The following is a 13,822-nucleotide window of genomic DNA, read 5'->3' as shown; positions in this document are numbered from 1 at the left end:
GCTCTCCATAACGTGCTTGGATTAGTTAAATCTCCCCTACTTTTCAACAGTGTTGTCTTTACTATGTGCAACAAAGAGAGTAGGGCTTGTTTGCAATATTCTGAGTGGCATTTCACATGCTAAATGGGTATATGGTATCTCTGACATCAACAGATAGGCTTGTTCTTACTGCTGATGGTTTTGAAACAACGAGCTTCCCTGGATAACAATAAGGCAATAAAGGCCATCAGCAGCCACTAGACATCATGGTTATGTTCTATCTTCACTTTCAGGGACATTGTACTTTTGAATACCATTTTCCTGGGAATCACAAGTGGGGAAAATGCAATCACATTCAGATATTGATTTTAGGCTTCCCATGGAGATCTGGTTGACCACTGTGAAAACAGGATGCTGGACTAGATGGGCCATTGGCCTCATCCAGGATGTGAGGGCGATCTGGCTGCGACATCTGTCACCCCTTTGATCGCCAGGGTTGGTTCGACTGATCTGGCTGGGTAGGCGGGTGTCCCTTTCCTCCCTCACAACTCCATGTGTGTCCCTCCCGAAGCTGTGTGCTCGGTGGAAGAGCACGACTATTGGTGCTGCTTCTATGGAATCCTTACAACACATGTTTCTACTTTTTAGAATATCTCGGAATTCTTCTTTGTCTCAGGAGGCAATTTCCTAATGTGCTCACATTGTGATTCTCTAAAGCAGTTTAACAATTCTGAAATCAGTTGGGTAACTTTTCTTCCCTACATCTCCTCACCCAAATAGGTTTGTCTGTGCATTTAATGTCCGCCTGGCATGAAGAAATGAAATCAACTAAGCTTTCCCTGTTTCTAGATCAGATCAGTGCCAACTTAATTATTGCATGTCAGCCTGTGCTGTTTGAGGCACAGCACCACTGGCAAAAGGTGACAACTCCCCTCCAAAAAATTAAATTTAAAAAATGCTTTCTAGCATCACTGCCAATATTTTGCACCTGTTGTTTTTTGGTGACTACCAGTACCCTAGCCTTTAGTTTCTTTGCAATACTATGACAGAAAGAGAAGAGAGGGAGGCTTGATGGGATACAGATGTGGTTGACAGAGAATCTAAATTGTGTCAATATGTCTTTCAGCATTACTCTAAGGATGCCTAACCTGTTGGTTTTAGTTGGAACATAGGAAACTGCCTTACGCTAAGTCAGGAAGTTCTAGCTCAGCATTGTGTAAGTCAGCCTTTTCTAATTTGGTGCCCTCCAAATATCTGGGACTTCATCTCCCATTGGCCATGCTGATTGTGGCTGATTGGACCTGTATTCCAAAACTTCTGGAGGGCACTAGATTGGGAAAGACTGGATGGTAAGTTTGGCTACCTATACATGAAAACATTTTTATACTGAGACTTGCATCCCCTACTTTATGTATGTTTCTCTGGAAGTAACCTGAGTTTATTTATTCTTATTCATAGCTCACAGTGTGTAAGCTTGTCGTTTAATCCTACATATACTACTTCAGAAGGCTGCAGCAGGACCAGCCGCTACCCCCTCCCTCCCTCTCCTTCTGGTGACCTGTTCTACTCATGTACAGGAGCCCATGGAGGAAGGCAGTTCAGTTGTTGCAAAACCACGGAGAGCTCCAAGTGAGCAAATTCCTCCACAAGTGTTAGAAGTGAACTGAGGCCCTTTGAGCCTTTTTGTCTGCAGTTCACCTCTCCTAGGTTCTGACACTTTTTGGAAGATGAGAGTCCCTTAAACAGCCAACCCTCTGGCCTGAACAAGAGCATTTCAGGGGCTTCAGACTGATATGCTCCCCATGCAATTATACTGGCAAGGTACTGTGGAACTTGTTTGTTCAGATGCAGGGGAAGGAGCCCACTGTTTCCATTTCCACGGCTGCCCTTGTGCTATGGCATCTGGTTCATTAGACTCCTATCCACCAGCTTTGGATTCAGTGGACAGACTGAATTCTTATAAGATAACCAATTGCCCTCTTTGAATGATCTCTTTTAATCTTGGCTGCCTCTCTGTGAGGATCAGTGCCAACGTACATCATCTCAGACGCTGTATTAAAAAACACATACAACTTCCAAACTAGGTAGGACATATTCTGAAGGAAAACTTGGCAATAACTCTTCTGCAACAACATCCGCTCAAAAAATAAGTCCTTCTGGGGTAGTTGATGCCAGACTGTGAGGGGGAAATTGATTGGGGTTGAAAACAAACTAATCTTTAGTTGCTGCAAAAAAGATGACTTGGGCGCTGTGACATTTTTATGACATATGATTGCTTATCTTTTGGCTGAACTCTTATCTGACAAAAACGTGGTGTTTGGATTGTGTAGGGAAAGAAGAGTTTTGCGGTGGCTGCTGGTTGTGCAGCTCAGTCTGGACATGTGATGGGAAGAGCAGAGGAGTGAGGTTTATAGAGGCAAAAGGACTAGAAGAAGTGTGTCTGTTGAAGCTTCCTGATGAAACCTTTGTGATATTATCATTCCTTCAATGGATTCTTACAATCATAGCTGCTGTCCAATGGTGCATGTGATGGAATACCCATACTTGAGAGGGTCCTAGCTTTGTTTGGTTGTTTATGGATGATATTAATACCCCCCTAATAGCTGAAAAGGCTCTTAAGAGTGGCATGCAAAAATCAATATTTAGGAGTACAGAGCTTCCTCAATATTCTCCTTCCGTTTTTGGGTGGAAGTTTCATCTAACCCAGTTTGATCAACACAGAGGTTCTCTTCTTTCCCTTTTGATACCATCACACAAGTTGTGTCTACTTCAGTTCACTGTTTCAAAAACTATGGCACAACCAAAGTCCATTTTGTGCTGATGGGGAGCACAATATGTAAGGCCTCAAGGTGTGCTTGGCATTTTCAGTAGTTGTCATGGGAGTCAGATCCAAAAGAGGACAGAGCTTTCTTGCACCTTTAATTACCAAGTAGAAGAGTGTGTTTCCGTAGGTGTAGGTTGTCATGCAAACTCCTGTTTGCCCAGACTCTTCTTTAGCCAGCAATTTTGCTTCTTACCAAAAAAAATTGGAAAATAGATATGGATACCATGTGTGGGTTGGGTGTGTTTATACATATTATCCAATGCAACTCTCTGCCAGTCTTTTAAGATTATTTACACACACCATTGTCTGCTAGGCAGAGATGGTGAGCTTTTCCAGAATTAATAATGACTGTTTGGCATTTAGTAATGGGAACTCAAGAGTGACTATTAGTTAAACAGCTGGCATCTGGCTTCCAATGTATAATCACACTTAATTGAATCATTGCCATTTTATTTAATCACTAGTAACTGCATTATAAACTCTGGAGATGATTAGTGGTAAGAGTAACAACATCTGTCTTTTAAAAAGACGTGTGAAATATGTGTCATGTTGCTGATGCCTAGCAAAGTGGCTTTGCAGAGTCCCCCCAAGGTACACATTAAAAGAATCTTGAATTACAATATTGGAATGCTTCTTCTAAACAAGAACTTCTTCATGTTGTGCTGCTACAAAGTGTTAAGAATCCAGATAGTGTGGAGTACTTTGGGGGATTATAGTACAGGTAGGGGGTTATTTGGAGGCATCGCACCTCTGTATACCAATTGCTGGGAATCACAAATGGGGAGACGACTGTTGCACCCACGTCCTGGATGGCCACTGCAAGAACAGGATGTTAGACGCGATGGGTCTCTGGCCTCAGGGACAGACCTTGATAATATACCACCCTGTACAAGGCCAACATTTGACACCCTCCCCCCAGCTCTTGTAGTGCTGGCTTAAGCCAGGCATTGGGAAGGAGGTGTGAGGCTCTGGCTGGGTTCTAGAGCCCTCCCACCTGCTTCCCAAAGCCTGGTCAGTGTTTGCCTGTCTTTGGGAAGGAGGAATCTCAGACCCTGTCAGAGCCCTCATGCTTCCTTCCCAAAGCTGGGGAAGTGCTTACTGGGCTTTGAGAAGGCGCCTCCCTCGCCTGTGCATCCAGCAAGGCTGTTCTTACATTTGGCTTACTTGTTTTGTAGCAGGGCCTGTGCAAGAAATGTATTGGCTTGTTCAGATCTCCCAACCCTCTAGAGCAGATTTTGAGGGTGTGCCAGGGGGCTGCAGGGGAGAAAAGAGGAGGGGAAGTTCTGTTTCTGAAGTTGAGGTCTGCCACACTAGCAGAACAACAGCATTAGATATGACCCTTAATTCTCCATTGGATTGAACTGTAAGAAGATTATGCGAAAGGCTTCTTAGAAGGGGTAGATTTTGAACTGGGATTGGAAAGAACACACACTTTCTCTCTCAAATAATATATTTGTTTTTCTTTTCACAGTTAACTGGGAGACTGTTTGGAGGGCCAACACTACCAAGAAATTTGCAATCCACAAAATGAACTTTGATCAACATGTTGGCCTACTGAGAATCTTCCCGGGGATCACTGCTGAAGCGGTCAGCCTTCTTCCGTCTGAGAGCATAATGAGAAGAAAAGCTATGATGACACTCATGTGTAGGAGTGTTGATTGCATAAAATGAGCAATAAGAAAAGGCGATGGCATTGCTGAGCCACTCCCACAATGCCGCTGTGCCACTGCTTTTCTCAAAGCTGGTTGCATGTAGTCAACAATCCCACAATACGTGTTGAGATGTGAGAAAGAAACATCATAGAATACCGTCATGTCCAAAAGTATTCTATGGCGCTTGTGGAGAATGCAATCAAAGATTTTTAAAAACCCAATCTCTTATTATGCTTTTGAATGTTGCATGTTTGAGAAGCGGGGACGTGCATCATTTAGATCATTTTCAGGCTGTTGCGATTGGGAAGGGGCAATTTGCAGGGGAGAAGTAGCAGAGGTGGCTCATTTGTGGAGTTCCAGACCTGTCTTTATCTTAGAAATGTGGGTGTGAGATCCAAATGTGAGAGGAGGCAGAGTTCATTGGAGAAGAATTGTAGAGGGAAAGTTGAAAGCTGGATGAAGTGCTATGATTCTGCATAATTAGAGTGGACAGGTTACTTGCAACCTTGTGGCTCACCCTGCCCCCCATTTTGGCTCCCTGTGCTAATCAAGTTGTCCATCCCCTGTATAACCAACCACTGTCTATCTATCTTGCTGTTGTACTGCCTATAGTATATACTGGCATTACTTGTCCCCACCCTGTACCCCCTACAGTTATGTCTATGTATACAGAGAAGCTGTTTTGTAAATGTATTGAACACCCCACTCTCAAACCTATTTATATAGCACTTTTGGTTATGGGGACTTGTGATTATCCATACATTTTGGATGGACCATGAAAATAATCAAAGTTCGTATTGCATGCCAGCAGTCAACCTAATAAGAATCTGAACTCCATATTTAAAATATTTGACCAATCTTTCCTTGCATTAAAACAGATAGTGTTGTGTAGAAAAGACCATATTTCAATCTAGGTAAACACTTTTGAACTGTATATATATTTTTCTTTCATGCAGGTGAAGGGGTTTCTTCAGAGTCCAATAAAAGGGATTGTGCTTGAAACCTATGGGAGTGGGAATGCCCCCAATAATTGCCCTGCTTTGTTGGAAGAGTTGCAGAAAGCAACTGATCGTGGTGTGGTGATTCTGAATTGCACCCAGTGTCTGCGAGGAAGTGTTTCTTTAGTCTATGAAACAGGAAAGGTGAGACAAATTCTATGCTTTAAACCAGCTTTCCCCAAGCTGGTGCCCTCCAAATGCTCGGACTGCAACTCCCATCATCCCTGACCATTGGCTTGCTCACTGTGACTGATGGGAGTTGTGATCCAAAACAGCTTGGGAAAGGCTGTTTGAGCTATGCCACGGCATTCAGGGTTGCTCAATTTTGGGTTGGGAAGGAATGTTCATTCAGGTAAGATTAAAATTGAAGTTTTTGGCAGGTGAGAGGGGGTGGAGGCAGTGGCTGCTGTTTGTGGTATTTTTTTATACCATTTGGCTTTCTTCAGTGCACCTGTTGTCTTACTTGTGGCATTTTGTCTTCTGGGTTATGCAGAGCAATCTGTATAGAGGCTGGTGGGTGGCCTTTATATTGTGGTGTTTGTGTGTTGGCCTTTAGATGCCAGTGCTGTGACTTAAAGGTATGAGATATATTGATAGAATTAGTAGGAACTAAAAACATTGGTCAGGAGACACCAACGGTCAAATAGTCTCTCCCAATCCCCACCCAAAGGAAGACTTGCATCCAGCAGTCCATGTCACCACCACTAGAGCAGCCAATGTTACTGGAAAGAACTGAATAGGTTCTAGTGTAGAACTCAAAAGCTAGTGTAGACATCTTGGATCAAACTGTCTCTCCCATGAACTTCCTTGGTGGCCTTTTGCAAAGCTCCCCTACCTCAGTCCTGTTTTGATTTGTCATCTTGATTCAAAGTGGCAACTGGCAACTAAGCATTGGCAGAGGTTGCTGCTGCCATGTTGGCAACCCTCATGCCGAGTTTGGCAACAATATCTTAAGAGACAACCAAACCTATGCCCCCAAATGGGCAAAGTCATGCAAAAGTGATGTTTTGGACTGCCATCTTGATTCAAAATGGCACACGGTGTCCAAACCGTGATGAAGTCCACTGCCCCTAACTCAGGAACCCTTGTGCTGAGTTTTGGCAATGATACCTCAAGACGTGGCCAAACCTATGCCCCAAAATGGGCAAAGTCACACCAAAGTCATGTTTCACTCTGCCATTTTGATTCAAAATGGCGGCCTGCCTCAAAATGTTGATGATGACTGCTGCCCCACCTCAGGGTTTGGCAATGATACACCGAGAGGCGAACAAACCTATAGAGAACAGATGGAAAAACAAACAGACAAACCACTTTCCATACCATAATATATCATAGATAAAAGAACTTTTGAGCCTTGTCTAATATTCATTCATCCCCCTGCCCTCGCTCTCTTCATACTTCTTCCCCATGATCACACTTATATGATATATTGTGGTTACTTTGATAGTTTCTCAGTAGATGCTCTGGTGTGTCCACCCTGCATTGAAATCCCAAAGAAGGACAAGACTGCACAGGAAAGTAGGAAGGTTCCCTTTAGTAAAACCTGTGGGGATCATTGATTCAGGAAATCTGCTTCTTTTCCAGTATGGAATGGCAGAGTACTGGCTAGATTCAAAACCTTTAATTTTTATCTGTCCAAGCTCTCATCAAGATTTTTCATTCCTGTGTCCCTCCTAGATGCAAGATCAATTGTAATGGATATTTCCTGGCTTTTTATATGTTTTTCACAACTTCTGGACACATTTGGTAGTTATATGCCTAGCATATACAAGATGATGGTGTCTCTATCCGATTATGGTTGTGTCATTTTGAAGGGTGTGTGTGCCTGGAACTGGGGACCACCAAAGTGATGAATGAATCAGAGGTTTTCAATATGAAGATGGCTAAGAAATCCCGGCACGTATCTTTAGATACTTGCCCCTCCCAAAGATTTGATAGTAAACTGAGTAAATCTTGATGGGATATTTCCCAAAGGTTCAAAGTGGGTGGCAGAATTAAAAGCCCCACCTTGATATGATTAGATGAGCTAGAGATAAATCAAATTTTAAGTGGTGGTGCCAAGTGGGCTGGGTCATGTCTGGCATTGGAGTTTTTTATTGCTATTTTTAATGCTGTTTTGTTTTCTGTTTTGCCCCAAAGTTAACCAAGCCCTTCCCCCAGTCTACTACTTGTAAGTTAGGCTTGCAATCTACCACTTTCAGTGCCAAGTACAAAGCTAGACCTGTTGTTTTCCCTTTCCCACTTAATTAAAAGGCCTGGTTAATGTTCACATATTGGTATTTATTACTTCATTATATTATACTGCTGAACTGCTTGATATTTTTTAAACTGGCTTGGCTTTTCCTAGAAATGTTTTAGCTAAGAGGTTTGCTCTAGGAAAATTGTTGAATCTGCCACTGCAATAATGAAAAAAGAAATAATGTAAGAACTGTTAAAGAGATGTCTTCAGTGCAGTTTGAAGTCGTTCCCTCTGGAAATGTGAAACTGGCCTATGGGCGCAACTGCAAACACACATCTAATCTAATATGTGTACTCTGGAGATTACAGGTTAAGAGGCTTGCTTTCAGAGCTCCCCAGGATGTCTGTGACAGCTCAAGAAACTCAGTTCTGGACTCTGTACCAGAGTATGCCTGTTCCAGCTAGGGGTATCAACTACTGAGGAACATGCAGAGGACCAGTTCACACATTACAGCAGTCAGCCCAGTTTTATCATTGGGTTTACATTAAACAATGAGCAGCAGCCAATGTCAGCTACCTGACAATTAAACCTGTGCGATATAAACATTTTTCACATTCCCACTATTGCTAGGTATGTTTTTAATTTAAAACATACTAGGTTTGTGGCTAAGATAGGTAACCTTTCAAGAAAGAATTAGAATTAACTTGGATCCCCTTATTTGATGAACTTAAGTACTGTTGTACATTTAGCACTGAAAACAATAAACATGTGATTCTGTGAGCTAACTTGGATGGCTTTAAAAGAAGATTAGACAAATTCAGGGAGGAGAGGACCATTGATGGCTACTAGCCATGATGCCTATGCTCTACCTCAGGCATGGCCAAACACGGCCCTCCAGTTGTTTTGGGACTACAATTCCCATCATCCTTGACTACTGGTCCTGTTAGCTAGGGATGAGGGGAGTTGTAGTCCCCAAACATCTGGAGGGTCTACCTTCACAGTTGGAGGCAGTTAATGATTTCTGAATACCAGTTTCTGGATCCAGCAAGCTTTCATTTATTCTTTTTTCTTCTTCTTTCATTTATTCTTATGTGAGCAAGATAGTATCAGTGACCACAAACAAAGCACTTTATTAGCCACCAAGGCAGCATTACAATCTAATATAAAAGGAACAAAAAGATTAAATTATCCGACTTGCAGTAACAGATTTTACCTCTGAGAACCTCATATACTTGCAGCACTCAGCACTTTGTAAATAATAACAGATAATTATTAGAATCATTATGGGATGTATGCAGTTGTAGTTTTACACTAGAAGAAAGCACTTCTACTCAGACAAGACTCTGGTGACCTCCTTTGTGCATACCACTGCGACCCCCTGCTCCTGGTCCCCCCAACCCTCAGCAGAAACTTGCAATATCTCACTGGGCACTGCCACGCAACCCAGGTAAGGGAGGCAGCGGTGGCGGCAGCAGCAGCAGCAGGGTGCCATGCCATGTTCCCATTCTGCTTCCGGTGGTGAAACGGGACACATCAGAATTATGGGATGTGACGCAGAGGTATAGAGAGTAAGGGGAAACTGGATACCCTTTCCTGCACTTGCCAATACCATTTTTCAATATGCATACCTTACAAAACAGCACACTCAAACCACATTTTCTTCATTGACTACAGACCCTTATGGACGCAGGTGTAATTCCAGGAGGAGATATGACGCCTGAAGCTGCTCTTACCAAGCTGGCCTATGTCCTGAGCAAACCTGGTACCTTGGCTGAGAAGAGAGAGGTAAAATATCTTTGACTTCTGATTTTTTTTTTTAAAAGTCTAGTAGTACTTTTCTCAAGTTGTGGCTTTCTGAGCTTTCCTTCCCCTTGACACACATAGGCCTGGACTAGATGGGCCTTTGGTCTGGTTAATCCTAGTATTGTTGAGTGGGAAAGGGACCTCAAGGATCATGTAGTCCAACTCCCTGCAATGCAGGAATCTCAGCTAGAGAATCATAGAATCATAGAGTTGGAAGAGACCACAAGGGCCATCGAGTCCAACCCTCTGCCAAGCAGGAAACACCATCAGAGCACTCCTGACATATGGTTGTCAAGCCTCTGCTTAAAGACCTCCAAAGAAGGAGACTCCACCACACTCCTTGGCAGCAAATTCCACTGTCGAACAGCTCTTACTGTCAGGAAGTTCTTCCTAATGTTTAGGTGGAATCTTCTTTCTTGTAGTTTGGAACCATTGCTCCGTGTCCGCTTCTCTGGAGCAGCAGAAAACAACCTTTCTCCCTCCTCTATCTGACATCCTTTTATATATTTGAACATGGCTAACATATCACCCCTTAACCTCCTCTTCTCCAGGCTAAACATGCCCAGCTCCCTTAGCCGTTCCTCATAAGGCATCGTTTCCAGGCCTTTGACCATTTTGGTTGCCCTCCTCTGGACACGTTCCAGTTTGTCAGTGTCCTTCTTGAACTGTGGTGCCCAGAACTGGACACAGTACTCCAGGTGAGGTCTGACCAGAGTAGAATACAGTGGCACTATTACTTCCCTTGATCTAGATGCTATACTCCTATTGATGCAGCCCAGAATTGCATTGGCTTTTTTAGCTGCCGCGTCACACTGTTGGCTCATGTCAAGTTTGTGGTCAACCAAGACTCCTAGATCCTTTTCACATGTACTGCTCTCAAGCCAGGTGTCACCCATCTTGTATTTGTGCCTCTCATTTTTTTTGCCCAAGTGCAATACTTTACATTTCTCCCTGACAGATGGCCATGACAGAGCATCCCTGACAGATGGCCATCTAACCTCTGGTTAAGAAGGGTGTTTCTTTTGGTCAGAGCCCACAAACTTCCCACTCCATCCCAACTAGGTTCAAAGGACTGCTGTCTATATGTAAGATTAAACTGCAAAAAATAAAGATATATAAATAGTTTGTGCCCTGCTTGCTTATTTTTACACGTCACAATAACCAGGGACCGAACTGCAGCTGAGGAACCATCATATCTGGTTCATGGCGAGGGGAGGGAGAGAAACTGCTTGTTGTTCTACCATATGGGGGAATGCCCCTGTACAGCAAATCAGAGTCTCACCTCCCATGGAAGAGATCAGTGAAACGCTCCCACACCTACAGTGTTTTCTTTCACTACTTCTCTTTTTAAGACATGCCTAAACAATGCTAAAGTTGAGGGCAGCCTTCCTTCCCACAACACTCCTTTCTTTAACTTTGCACAGCCATGTTTCCAGATAGTTATCACAGTCATCTATATTCCCAGACTCTCTGTTTTTCTCTGTAATTATGAAGCAATTCTACATTGCAGAAGAGCTAGGCCACAATTCAGTGAAATCATTTATGTGCACACAAGTGCTACAGTTCTTCAATTATTTTTAATTTCTGGAAGCTTTTCTCTTGCATAGCATCAGAACTTTTTTCTGCCCTCTCCTCTCCCAAATATCCCAGAAAATTGTAGTTCTGTGAGGGGACGAATAGGGGGTCTCAAACAGTTCATCCTCAGCAGCCTAATAAAATACATGGATTCTTTGGGGGTCTTCAACAACTGCTCATACCCTTTCCCAACTTCACAGTATCCAATCTCTAATATGACTTCTAGGCTGAGTAACTGAAGTCCCATGGCGCCTCTCCCTCTCTCTCTCTCTCTCTCTCTCTCTCTCTCTGTGTGTGTGTGTGTGTGTATATATATATATATATATATATATATATATATATATATATATGCAGGTTTTGGTGTCCTCGGGTGTCTTCCCGTGTAAAAGTTGGGGTGTCTAGGCGACGTTTCGACGAGGTCTCACTCGTCATCTTCAGGCTGGTGCTTTCGGCTTCTTGTTACTGGAACAGAGCAGGATCTCAGTGTTTGAGTTCCTATAAATACTGTAGAGGGGGTGTGGTGTATAGCCTCCAATGTTCTGGGCAGAGAGGAAGTTCCCAGGCTAGTGTGCCTTTTCTTCTTTTGTTCCTTAATTACTTGAGAGATATCTTGAGTGATTTCTTGAGTGATATCCTGAGTACCACTTAGGTGGGTCATTAGGTGTGGATTAGTTGTTAAAGTCTTTGTGTCTTGACCTCTTGAACTTTGTGAAGAGTTTTCCTGAGAAGATGGCTGTACTGTACTTAGTTGTGCTCTGGCTTGGCTTCGTGTATAGGGGCGAGCTGTGGTTTTGTGGCTTGTGTCAGCCAGATCTGTGTAGGGATTGCAGGGGGGTGCAGCATCCGGAGGTGCCACCATGGATTGGCTACTGGATGGTGTCTGTAATTCATCTGTGGAGAGGGTCTGGGTTTGGGTCTGGTGTGGTTGATTGGTGTTGGCGTTCTGTGTGCCTCTGGATCTGGTGTCAGTTTTTGTGGGGAGGGCTAATTTCCCCTCCCCACAAAATTAGCCCTCCCCACAAATTAGCCCTCCCCACAAAAACTGACACCAGATCCAGAGGCACACAGAACGCCAACACCAATCAACCACACCAGACCCAAACCCAGACCCTCTCCACAGATGAATTACAGACACCATCCAGTAGCCAATCCATGGTGGCACCTCCGGATGCTGCACCCCCCTGCAATCCCTACACAGATCTGGCTGACACAAGCCACAAAACCACAGCTCGCCCCTATACACGAAGCCAAGCCAGAGCACAACTAAGTACAGTACAGCCATCTTCTCAGGAAAACTCTTCACAAAGTTCAAGAGGTCAAGACACAAAGACTTTAACAACTAATCCACACCTAATGACCCACCTAAGTGGTACTCAGGATATCACTCAAGAAATCACTCAAGATATCTCTCAAGTAATTAAGGAACAAAAGAAGAAAAGGCACACTAGCCTGGGAACTTCCTCTCTGCCCAGAACATTGGAGGCTATACACCACACCCCCTCTACAGTATTTATAGGAACTCAAACACTGAGATCCTGCTCTGTTCCAGTAACAAGAAGCCGAAAGCACCAGCCTGAAGATGACGAGTGAGACCTCGTCGAAACGTCGCCTAGACACCCCAACTTTTACACGGGAAGACACCCGAGGACACCAAAACCTGCATTCCTGTACCCGTGAAAATCTACGAAAGCAAATATATATATATATATATATATAGTGTTGATTTGGCTGAAGGGACTTACATATCACATGCTAGTATATATATACGCTTCAGGTTACATACGCTTCAGGTTACACACTCCGCTAACCCAGAAATAGTGCTTCAGGTTAAGGACTTTGCTTCAGGATAAGAACAGAAATCGGGCTCCAGCGGCACGGCGGCAGCAGGAGACCCCATTAGCTAAAGTGGTGCTTCAGGTTAAGCACAGTTTCAGGTTAAGAACGGACTTCCGGAATGAATTAAGTACTTAACCCGAGGTACCACTGTACTTTCTAGAGGTTTTCCAATCCCACTTCAAATATTTTTAAAAATAACCCAGCATTTTGAAGTTATTTTTACATGATCCAAGGACCTGGTTCTCGTGTCACATTAAACCGGGCTCATGTTAAAGTTGCATACATTATGTCTTTGTTTCATTTTTACTATATCTGAGATCTTTTTAATTGCCTGTCTGTCTTCTACACTGGAAAAATATTTAAGGTAAAGACTGTCAGTTATGCAGATGGACAACCAAAGGTGTAGAGGTTGGGAGCAGGACCTGCTGCTACAATCCTTCCCCTCCAAACCAAACACGCACAAACATTCACCTCTGACTTGGTTCCCAGCTTGCTCACTTATTTCTTTTTTCTCCTTAAGATGGTGAAGGAGAATCTGAGAGGAGAGATGACTGTTGTGCCCATTGGAACCCAGATCACCCTGAAAGATAGCAAGTTTATTCAAGAGATTGCAAAATACCTGTTTATCAGCTGCAAGGAGGTACTTGCTCAAAAGACACCTGTTAAAGCAAAAAGCCCATTGCATAATAACCACCACCTGGGACCATCTAATAAAGCTGATTGTTGGAAGAAAGAAATACTTCTTTAAAAGAGGTTTTGACAAAGTAATGGAGGATGTTAAAGCTGTCACTGGCTACTTGTCATGATGACTGTGCTCTACCTTCATTGCTGGATGCAGGATGGTTCTAAATAGTATTTTGGAGAATCACAAGTGGGAAGAGTACTATTGCCCGTATGTCCTGCTTGCAGGCTTCCCATAGGCATTTGGGCAAGATGCTGGACTAGATAGCCTTTGACCTGCTCCAGTAGGACTCTT

General features: G+C 43.4%; 1 protein-coding gene across 1 annotated transcript in view; it reads left to right on the top strand.

Annotated features, from left to right (window-relative positions):
- ASPG (asparaginase) overlaps positions 1-13,822 on the top strand; it is a 60,487-nt gene that overhangs the window by 25,503 nt on the left and 21,162 nt on the right. Inside the window, exons 7-10 of the mRNA XM_081861710.1 lie at positions 4,275-4,390; positions 5,412-5,597; positions 9,307-9,417; positions 13,367-13,486. Coding sequence (XP_081717836.1) covers positions 4,275-4,390; positions 5,412-5,597; positions 9,307-9,417; positions 13,367-13,486 — 533 coding nt within the window. The remainder of the gene's footprint in view (positions 1-4,274; positions 4,391-5,411; positions 5,598-9,306; positions 9,418-13,366; positions 13,487-13,822) is intronic.

Source organism: Podarcis erhardii (genome assembly GCF_964252035.2).
Source record: "Podarcis erhardii genome assembly, chromosome: 1".
Lineage (NCBI taxonomy): Eukaryota > Metazoa > Chordata > Lepidosauria > Squamata > Lacertidae > Podarcis > Podarcis erhardii.
The sequence above is the reverse complement of the archived record's forward strand: the minus strand, read 5'-3'. Positions and strand labels throughout refer to the sequence as shown.